General features: G+C 37.6%; 1 protein-coding gene across 1 annotated transcript; it reads left to right on the forward strand.

Moving 5' to 3' along the window:
* Positions 1 to 3,452: 3,452 nt before the first annotated feature.
* LOC108675336 (transcription factor IIIB 90 kDa subunit-like) lies at positions 3,453 to 7,134 on the forward strand. Its single transcript, XM_018163338.2, has 2 exons — positions 3,453 to 3,605; positions 4,386 to 7,134. The coding sequence occupies exon 2, from the start codon at positions 4,386 to 4,388 to the stop codon at positions 6,354 to 6,356; it is 1,971 nt and encodes a 656-aa protein (XP_018018827.1). The 5' UTR covers positions 3,453 to 3,605; the 3' UTR covers positions 6,357 to 7,134.
* Positions 7,135 to 11,278: the final 4,144 nt, after the last annotated feature.

Consider the following 11,278-nt stretch of genomic DNA (forward strand, 5'->3'; position numbering starts at 1 on the left):
TCTTTGCACATTGAATGATATGCATCTCAATGTAGCAGCTTGAAAATACTAGGAGGAGATACTCTTCTACGGTACCGTAAATGGGGTAACATTGACCATTTTTTTCAAAATGATGCCATTTTTTTACTAGATAAGTTAAACTTAAATTGAAACATGCAAAATACAGGTCTATACTTTAGCTTTACTCACCATAAATTGCTGGCTCCTGCCTCTCATAGTTTTGATGTAATTTCAAAAAAAGTGATGGTCTGTGTTACCCCAGCTCTTGGGGTTTCTTTGACCGGGTTGTAAAATCAATTTTATTTTTTGGTAAAATAACTCCAAATAACTCCAGGTTGTGGTGCATTGTAGTAGAACTATACTAGTTACATGTGCAAAAGACAAATTTTAGGAAAGTGTCTTAGTTTGCAAATGGGGGGCACCACCCCCCAATGGGCAAAATGTGACCACCTAATGGCAGCCGTGATGGGGTAACATTGACCACTTTGAAAATTAAATTAAAATTACCATATATAAGACTCTGTATAGTCTGAAACATAGATAAAAAAACATTAATAGGTGTATAAAAAATAAAATATGTTATATAGGTACCTATGGTAATTTTAACTTAATTTCCAAGCCGGTCAATGTTACCCCGTCACAGATGCCATTAGGTGGTCAAAGTTCCCCCTTTGGGGGGCAGCACCCCCCATTTGCAATCTATGACACTTTCCTAAAATTTGTCTTTTTCATATGTAACTAGAAGAGTTCTACTACAATGCATCAAAATCTGGAGTTATTTTACCAAAAAATAAAAAAAATTAAAGGGGGGTACTCCGACAGGCTTTAAATAATAGCTCTTTTTCGTGGGTCACATTATTAATTTTTTAACCTATTAGATTTGCGAACTTTTTAAATCTTTCTATTGTGTTACGTAGCCTCAGTATTTTGCCTTTGATGGCCATTGACAAAATTTTTCTATGTCAAATCGTTTTTGAGTTTTGGGGGTTTTTGTTAAAAAAATGAAAAGTGGTCAAAGATACCCTGCCGGTCAAAGTAACCCCATTATACGGTACACCCTTCTTGGCCTTTTCTAAGAATTTCATGTTTTCTTTTATATTTTCAAAAACATTTACACGTACAAAAAAGTCTTAGATTTCGGTTTTACACATGTGTACCAAGTTTCAAAGTGATCTGTCCATAAATAAAAAAGTTTTTCTGGGACCCAGATGCTCCCCTTAAAGAAAATTGTATACATGACCTATGTATTAAATAAGTATCCAGAATGCAGTACATGAAACATGTAAATAAGTACTATGTAGTAATCAGTAATCTATACAATCAGACTCAGGGAAAGGATTCATATCTATACAATCAGACTCAGGAACCTTTTTTTTTTTGCAGCAGTTTGCTCCCAGTTGGGCGAGAAGGGTAGGAGCAAAACAGAGATCTTGGTGGATCTAATTGACCAACCAATTCCTAGAATTCTGCCATGACTAAATAGCCATTGCAGAATATTAAAGGGTTAATATTAACCCTTTACCGCCTGACTTGGGGGAGCATCTGGGCCAAAAATCTCAAATTTAGATTTTTCCTGTTTTTATGCTCATCTTGAAGCTGACATTCTGACCTATCCAATGGTATTAAAATTGTCTCTGTATGTTGATTTATGCATTCACAACAGATCGCAAATGGGTTAGGTGTCATGGAGCTCTTTCACATTATATATCCATCCCTTTACGCCCTGAATTTCTGGGATGAAAATCGTAAAATTCACTTTTTTGGTTTTAAGTCTCACTTCAAAGCTGACATTCTGACCTATCCAACGGTACCAAAATCGTCTCTGTACGTTGATTTATGCCCTGACGACAGTTCGTGAAAGGGTTAGGGTTGGGGGAGTTCTTTAACATTTAATATGGGCATTTACATATGTGTACCAAGTTTCAAAGTTATCTGTCGATAATTAACCGAAATAGAATTTCCATAAGAAATTGGACATTGCCATTGGAAATTGGAAATTTTATTTCGGTTACTTACCGACAGATAACTTTGAAACTTGGTACATATATGTAAAAAATAAATCTAAGACTTTTTTTATTCCTGTGAATTTTTCGAAAAAATGACAGAAAACGTGAAATTGTTGGAAAACTGATGTTTTTTTCTGTGTGACGAATTCGTCACGCCAGGGCGTAAAGGGATATATGTTACGGGGAAAATTAGCTGCCAGGGTACATAAGACTAACATCTGTGGATGCTGTACTTCAGTTACCCAGTAGCAGTCATGTGGAAGGGTGCTCATGCAGTCGTTCTCTCTCTCTGTGACTGAATTTGAGATCAAGTAAAACCATGCCTGGTATCCTTGCTAGTTGCTACCTTGAATGCCTTTATATAGCAGCCTCGGGGCTTTGTTGCCCTCTCCTGAACATTTGCACTACTTGTCAGTGGGAAACTATCTCCTCCTACAGTTCTGAAGCTACAGAATTGAGAGATAGACCATTCAATTTGCAAATAATAGATCTAGAGGATGGTGGTAGCTTTTTTTCAATTTTGTTATAGTTTTGAAAATATTTTGAAAAAAAGGGGGAGGGAATTGAAGAATTTATTGCAAAATTTATGAAAAATGCCCCCCCCCACCCACAAAAATTCTAATTTTGGAAAAAGCTACAACCAATCGATAGATAGGGTTGTTACGCATCCAATTATATGCGTCTTGATTGTGTAGCTTGAAAATCTCAGTAGGAGATAGATTTCTACAGTACCCCACTTTTTAGCCATTTTCTAGGAGTTTCTCATTTTCATTAGTGTTCAAAAAAATTGACAAGAACAAAAAAGTCTTACATTTCTGTTTTACACATGTGTACCAAGTTTCAAAGTGATCCATCTGTAAATTTCCAAGATACATTTTTCTCAAGATGCTCCCCTTAAGGAAGCGCCCTCTGAGTTAGTTAGGCTTGTGAGATACGACCAAGACTATGGCAGTGTCTTATTAGTCTAGGTCTGGATCTTTGAATTTAACCCAAAATGCTAGTGCCTCAACCTACCAGTTACCACCATTGAGCACACATGAATAAAATCTGTCTTTGAATGGCAACTCAACTAAAATTTCTCCACAATACCTGGTTTATAATTTAAAGGAAACAACTATTGTCATCATTTATGTACAAAAATAAATAATATAATATTATACAATATAATATACCTATACTAATAAAATGGGATATAGTATTATACCGTAATATAATTATTAACATACATATAATATAGTGGACTAATTTATTTCAGAACTTTACTGATACTGTAGTTCTTGTTGCATTTTCATTCTATTCTGATCCAAAATTTTTAAAGTATTCCATATTATAAATGATAAAATATTTCAATATTCCAAGTTGGTTGGTTTACGTAAATTTTTCCATAATTTGTCTAGGTCATGTCATTACATGATAAATGGGAGTATAACTATGTATGTTTTTTTTTTCAGATGATTCGTGGTTTTGTTGGTGCAGACTGAAGGTCTGACTGAACAGAAAATTCAGTTGCTACTGCTTACTTATCTATCATAAGCGGGCACTCTGAGTGTCCTGCCAGGAAGTTGAATTTGAAGTTCTTTTTAAAAACAAGAATACAAGGTATGGAATGTATTATTCTATTTATTGAATAAATCTTAACAAACTCTTGGTTTCAACTGTTGATATGAAGTGTGCAATGTCTACTTTTCTGAATAATGAATGGATTAACTGTTAGACTTGCTTTTCAAAGTATGGTTTTCATAGTTTATGAATTTCTTGGGAATTGAGTTCTAAGCTATTTTGATCCTTTGATTCTCAAATGGAGTAAATAGTACAATCTTGTGTTATTCAGAAATGAATTCCTTTCAATCCTTGATCGTGAACCTTGATACCAAAGTGTCAAAATTTTTATTTAATAGAAATGGTCCACTAAACTAAAAATCCTCTCTACAGCATAATAATGATAGATTTATATATGGCCTTCACAATTTAGTTCAGTTTAACATTTTTAGTCTTCCAATAATTATCTTCTCTATGACAATCTAATGAATGTTTGAAGCATTCTAACAGCATGAGTTAAAGCTGCTGGTCCTATCATCTAAATAATAGAGGGTTAGAAATTATAAGATTTTAGATGCAAGCAAAACTTTTTGTTTGTTTTTTAAAACTTATGGACTTTTGGAGCATTTTTCTGATCTAGATTCATTAAATGTGCCTGTGTTTGATTTCAGCATTCAACCCACCCTAATCAAATGAGATTATGTTTAAATTGCTGTAGCAGAACTTTTAAAGATTGATAGCATATTGAATTTACTAGGTGTTCAGTCTACATAGCTAATTGAATCGTGAGTTTGTCTTGTTGCATACATTAATCTTTAACACATTCCTTGCGCTGATCAGATGGTGGACAAGTGCAAGAACTGCGGGGCTGGGGAGTTTGATGTGGATCCTAAGACTGGGGCGACGATATGCGTGGAGTGCGGCGTGGTCCAGGACGAGAACAGCATCGTCAATGAATTGCAGTTCATGGAGAACTCCCGAGGGCAGAGCAGCGCCATGGGACAGTTCATAGCTCACGACTCCAGTGCTCCCAGACCCATGTTCAATGGCTGCCAGGGTACTTTTTCAAAGGAGAGTCGAGAACTCACGTTACAGAAAGCTAAGAAGAAGATAGGAGCCTTAGCAACGTCTTTAGGGTTGAGTAAGCACGTAGATAGTCTCGCCAATGGCTTCTTCAAGATGTGCTTGAGTCGTGGTTTGTGTAGAGGAAGGAAAAGTGCGCACCTCATTGGTGCATGTGTTTACATGGCATGTCGAGAAGAGCAAACACCACATATGCTCATAGATGTTAGTGATGCAGCTGAAATTGATGTCTATGAGTTAGGTCGGACATACCTTCGGATATGCACAGCTCTTCACATCTCCATGAAGTCTATTGATCCTTGTATCTATATTCTAAGGTTCTCACATAAGCTCGAGTTTGGCGACAAAGCACACGATGTGTCAAACACTGCATCCCGTCTTGTCGTGAGGATGAAGAAAGATTGGATGCACACGGGGCGACGACCGTCGGGCATCTGTGGTGCTGCTCTAGTCATTGCCGCCAGGTTTCATAACTTCAATAGGACCATACAGGATGTGATTAAGGTGGTCAGAGTACACGAGTCTACCATACGGAAACGACTCACTGAATTCGGCAGCACACCTTCAAGCGACTTGACACTCGATGAGTTTATGAACACAGATTTAGATCAGTCAGAAGATCCTCCAGCTTTCAAAGCTGCACGAAGACGAGAAGAAGAGCAGCTACAGAAAATGATGGCACAAGAAAACGACCTTAACAATGAATTCACCGATATACAGATTGAAATTGAACGAATTTTGAGTGAACGTAAGAAGCGGTTACGTGGATTGTTCGCCGAGACTGCCACTGTTCCTGAGACAACTGAAAGTCGAGTAGAAATGTCGCGGGAACACAGTGACGCCGCACAATTCATGGCTGAGGCTACCATAGATTCAATACAAGAGTGTCTGGAACAAGATTCTAACTGCTACGAAGATTCTGGAACTCCTCGCGAGATTTTGCCCACCACTGCCAGCCTCGGTCTTAAGCAGACAATAGAGGAGAGCATGGAGGTGAGACCGTCTGAGCCAGAGCCTCCTGAATCTGATTTGCTTGATTTGGAAGGTATTGATGAAGATGAAATCGACTCTTACATTCTCACTGATCGAGAGAAAGAAGCAAAAACAAATTTATGGCTAGATGTCAATAAAGAATTTCTGGAAGAACAAGAGAAGAAGAGAGAGCAAGAACGATTAGAGGAAGAACAACGAATAAAAGAAGGTAAGCCTGTGAAGAAGCGGAAACCTTACAGGAAGAAAGGAACTAACGACCCTCCAGCGAATACAGCTGGTGAGGCAATGGAGCGACTTATCAAGGCCAAAAAACTATCCAACAAAATCGACTATAGCGTTCTGAAGAACTTAAACGGCGAGAGCGACCACGTTGGTGAGACACGGAGCTTGGTGCCATCGCGGTCCAGCCGCTCGAGCAAAAAATCGAACGCCTCGCACGCGCCGTTGCCTGAGAAGCTCACGGAAATAATGCAGTCTTTGACAGGAGAGCGAACTCCGCAAGAGGCCATCAATAAAGACTTGAGCCTGCACGATGATCTCGACGACTATGACGAGGAACCCGTGTCCAAGAAAATCAAAGCTGATGAAGTTCCCGCTCAAATTGTGGAGAATGACGATATCGAGGGTGATATGGATGAAGATGATCGGGAGGAGGATGAGGTGGGGGAAGAAGAGGTTGATGACGATTTAAGAAGTTTATTAGAACCTGAAGGTGAAGACGATTACTCTGATTGATAACTTTTGAAAGAACAATTATGTGTCCTGTAGAACTGTCAGTGTTGTTTTTTCTTTTTTATAACCACAGCATTTTATAAGACAGTTTTTATTGTTGATTAATTCTATTGAACGTTATGATCCTCCTTCATTGAATGGAATTGATTCTCGTTGTTTCTTATATCAGTTGCTCCAGTTAAATTATGTTGTAGATTAACATAAGGAAAAAGTTAACTTTGAAAGTAATTTTGTGTGAGATAAATAATACGTACCGGTAGTCAAAAATTCCTTATTGTTTAGTTATGGCCATTTTGATCAGAACTGTGGTTTATCTTCGTTTGAAGGTCCATTGTGAAGAATTTGTAAAATATTACAGTAGGTAAATTGTAGTGTTTGAAAACGTAAACTTCCAATCGTCGTGACACATAATTGTGACTTATTTAAAATTTTCAGTTATGAAATTTTTTTAGTGTAAATTCTGCCAACGCACGTATTATTTCTCTCGCATTGATAAATGAATAAGATGAGATCGTTCATTTTTTCGGTTTGTTGCAAAAAGTCGGGTCATAATCGTCTATTTAGTTTCATAAGTATAAAGACGTCATTTTTCGATTTAAGATAGCCCGTATTTTATTTATATATTCTAAACTTAAGCGTTAGCAAGATTCATTTTGCATTGTTGTCATAATGTGTGATACTATGATTAGTCTGAAGCTTGTTTGATCTCTTTTGACATACATCATTAGTTTTTATATTACCATTGTAACAGGACATGATGAAGGAAAACCACTTCAAGAAACATTGTTTCATTCAAACTATTCAACTAAGTACCATTTATAGGAGTGTGTTTTCACATTTTAAAACTTGAAGTAATTTCCGGCGACACTTAGTATATTACAGATGTAGTAAATCGAGCCAAATATGCTATCTCGCATCCTGTCACGGAAGCGTCGATATTAAAAACCTCGTTATATCTGAAGCTGTATTCCCCGTCAAGTTATTATTTTTCATCCAGTTATTGAGAGAATTTTCCAGCCTTTGCCTGTTTTCAGAGTTATTTCTTGACTGCGCCATGTCTGTAATCTCATTCTGCGGGGTCCAGATCGCTGGTCCATCATAACAAAGTCCACAAGCTGTGCTCTCCTCAAAAGCCATTCCATAGTCCCACGTCACCTGCAAGTCTCTGTGAAATCCGTCGTTACTCTCCGCGAAGTTGCAACACAGTCCTTTGTAGCGTTGACAAATGGTAACGTTCTCAGCAGGAGCTATAAACTCGCCGGAACACTAAATCCGTAGTTATATGTAGTGAGATTACACTTCTTGCTGCACGCTGGACGCTTGTTATTTTAGGGCTGCTCTTTGCTCATCGGACTGTGCGTGATCGATTGCAATTATCGCTAGTACAGGCACTTCTCCATGACGTTACACTAATTTCTATCTTAGCTCGAGTCGTTTATCACTGGAAGTGATCTACTATTCGGCAAGTTCGTTTTTAGTCTGTTGTTGAGCTGCTAAAACCAAGAGAAATAATGCGAGGATGGTAAAACCGATTATCATAATTATCAGTTAGATCATTATGCTCTGTCTATTAAATTCTTCAAGAATTGACGTTTATTGATCTCCAAACAAACGTTTTCTCAATCTTTCCACTTCTTCCTTGGCTACGTCTCCTAAACCGTCCTCATCGAAGCTAGCGCGATTTACTTCGTTTGGCTGCAAGTTGATTATGGTCTCGTTGCGAGCTTTCTATTTTTTCTTATACTTTTATTCTTTCATAATTAGAAATATATGAATTAAAAGTATCTCAGATAGTTGGTCATTCAAGTCATTCTTACTATATGGGTACAGCCATTCTTAGTTATCCGGCTCAAAATATGTTTTTTCATCAGTTTGTAGAGATTAAGATGTCAAAAAATCAGTTTTGAAGTGTAAGCTGTTTTTTTTTGTTGGCGACTGCGGTATCCAAAATACATGCGCCTCGGAAAGCCTTTCTTCCGTAAGAAGATAAACCTGTATAATGCTTGTTTTCTTCATTTGGAATATATTGATATTTTATATACTTCATTCTTCCAAATGTTTTGCATTAAATTAATCATTGTATTTAGGATTCATCATGGAATCTACCTCGAGTTTATGGTGGTTAAAATAATACATCACATTAATTATTATAGTAGGGAAATCCAGGACATCCTATCATGAACAGAATTACTGCTACACAACAGACATGGACTTTCAAATAGATGTTGAATATTAATGCGCACGAGTTGAATCCATTGTTTTAAAATTAAATGTCTCGTATCGCCGTTTGAACTGTCTTACTATACCGAAAAACGCTGATCCGTAACTCGTTTACGGTTACAGTGTTCCAAGTAACCACTTTGCTGCACCTCTTTATGCTTCTCCTATTGTCTCGCGAATAAGTACACCTTGGCAAGAATAATGAACAGCAAGATTACAGTATGAGAAGACATGGTTGCAACGACAGAGTGATGATGTCGAAGTCGACAATGGAAAAAGATTTAGGAGTTAATATCGATAATGAGTTGAAATTTTCTACGCATATTGAAGGTCAAGTTAATAAAGCCAATAAACGACTTGGACTGATCAGACGCTCTTTCGAATTCCTAAATGCAGAAGCGATGAAGCAGTTGTTTGTTGCTTTCGTGCGCCCGAACCTAGAGTTTGGAAACGTCGTGTTATCACCGAAATTTGAAAAGGACAAAAATTTAATAGTGTTCAAAAACGCGCAACAAGGATAGTGCCGGGCTTGAAAGGCAAGCTCCCAGCCAATAATTTGAGAAAAACTTAGATGGTTGCTGAAAAACACCCAGATTCTGCAGATTTAAAAAAAAAACAGACAACAAATTTTATCAAAAACATTGTCATTTTACTTACTTCTGATGGAATTATAAATCTTCGGCTGGTGCTAAATTTATGTTCTCTCTGTTTATTTGTTTAAGACGCTGTTCATATCGTAGAAGCAGGTTTCATCTACAACGTCTTTCATCAACTCTTGTTTCGGCTTCCATGTTTAGCAATTCTGTTGCTTCCTCGCAAGAAACTGCCGTGCTAATAATCTGTCTATCACTGTCGCAGTTTTAAGCGAGCTTTGTTTTCACATGGTTAACGAGCGAAAAAAATCCTTTCGACACAAGCGAATGAGTGAGGCAATATAGTTAGATTTTTCATAAAACAAGACAGAGTTCCAAACTTTGGTCGATTCATCCCGTCTTTAGTGTCAGTTATGTGAATACTAGAAATTGGCATAATATATTAAAATGTTTATCGCATTACAATTATTGTTTAAGGTATCTAGTGACCTGAACACTAATGGCCATTTACCCGAACTTCAAGGCTAATGTAGCAAATGTCGCTTGCCTGTAGCCAAGAAAGAAGTTAAACAACGAGAGATTTGTGCGAACTTTTCATGCACTCATGATGGTGTATCACTCGAGCGCAGGGAAACTCATTCAATTTTTAGTGGAAGTGAATCGGAAATTTGTAAAATTTGCTTTTGTTCATATCGGCCTTGGAAAATGGAAGAAAAACGTCTGGTTTTATTAAAAAATAAAAATTCTGACTGGCATGGCGCTCATTTTGCGTCTTGCTGAGGCTCTTGGAAATGACCCATGACATCCTCTAGAGTGGCTAGAAGGATTTAAGCCTTTCTTCTGGCAGGGCAGTTGCCAGGTCAAAATTTTGTTATTCAGGAAAATTATAAGTTATCCTTAAAAGTATATATGGACGCCTAATAAATTTTTTTTACATTTTCTTTGTCAACCCCTCTAAATTTATTGACCTCTTTCGAACCCTATCAATTTATTGACCCCTTCGACCCCCATCAATTTATTGACCCCTTCGACCCCNGCCCGCAGCAGCGGCGGCAGCTCCGCATCACGCAGCCTGCACCCTGTCTCTTATACACATCTAGATGTGTATAAGAGACAGGGCTGAGGGCGCAGGTCGCCTGTCTGGTGCGACGCAGGCTGAGGGCGTACTAATAACTACGAAAGAATGTCATATCCTCGCTCAGCTTTGTTTATTATTTAATGACGGATTAGGTATGAATAAAATGCATATTGAATTAAGCCATTAGCTTTCACTTAGTGCCTTTTTATATTTTATTTTGCGTTCATCAAAATTATTTGACACATTGGATGTAAAGCTCTTTTGATTAAAATTTCATTTCCTGGTCAAAAAATAGACCCACGAGACCAAATGTAATTTGCTTCTATGAACATTTCAATATAAGCCAAAACATACGTCCTACGTATTTTCACATTTCCAAAAAATACGATTTAACCTTCATTAGAACATATAGAAGGTGACAATACTTTGTTTTCCTCCCCGGCTAACAGAGAGCAAATTATTGGATATTGTTAGTAATTGCGTTCTAATGAGAGGAAATCTTATTTTGAATCATATGTTCTTTATTATTTTTCTTATGAATACTAATGATACAGACGGGGACACTGCATGTACACTGTACAGTCGCCAGGTCAGCGGCGACTGTACCTATAATGGCGTTCATTCCTCGCCTTCGAAGGCTGACGGTGAGGTGTGAATGAAACGCGTGTGGGTAATTCAATCGCGTTTTTATTGGTCTATTCAATCCATAAAAAGATACTCAGTAAAATTAATCCCACACAAAATAGTCTAATTATTGAAATTTGTACGAATGTTGACATTTGTAAGAATGTTGACATTTGTAGGAATGTTGACAGATGTAAGAATGTTGACATTAACGCCTTAAGAAAGAAAATGAAGATTAGAAGCATTCAACTCTTTCCCGATCTTAAAATTAGCAACAGCGACAAAATTTCCCGTCCGAGTGTTCCTCGTCCTAGTGTTCCTGGTCCGAGTGTTCCTGGTCCGAGTGTTCCTGGTCCGAGTGTTCCTGGTCCGAGTGTTCCTGGTCCGAGTGTTCCTGGTCTGAGTGTTCC

The sequence above is a fragment of the Hyalella azteca genome, unplaced genomic scaffold (genome assembly GCF_000764305.2).
Source record: "Hyalella azteca isolate HAZT.00-mixed unplaced genomic scaffold, Hazt_2.0.2 contig10918, whole genome shotgun sequence".
Taxonomy (NCBI): domain Eukaryota; kingdom Metazoa; phylum Arthropoda; class Malacostraca; order Amphipoda; family Hyalellidae; genus Hyalella; species Hyalella azteca.

Bases quoted from the DNA above. Each gene is read 5' to 3' on its own strand.
- LOC108675336 (XM_018163338.2), top strand. From the start codon at position 4,386: ATGGTGGACAAGTGCAAGAACTGCGGGGCTGGGGAGTTTGATGTGGAT.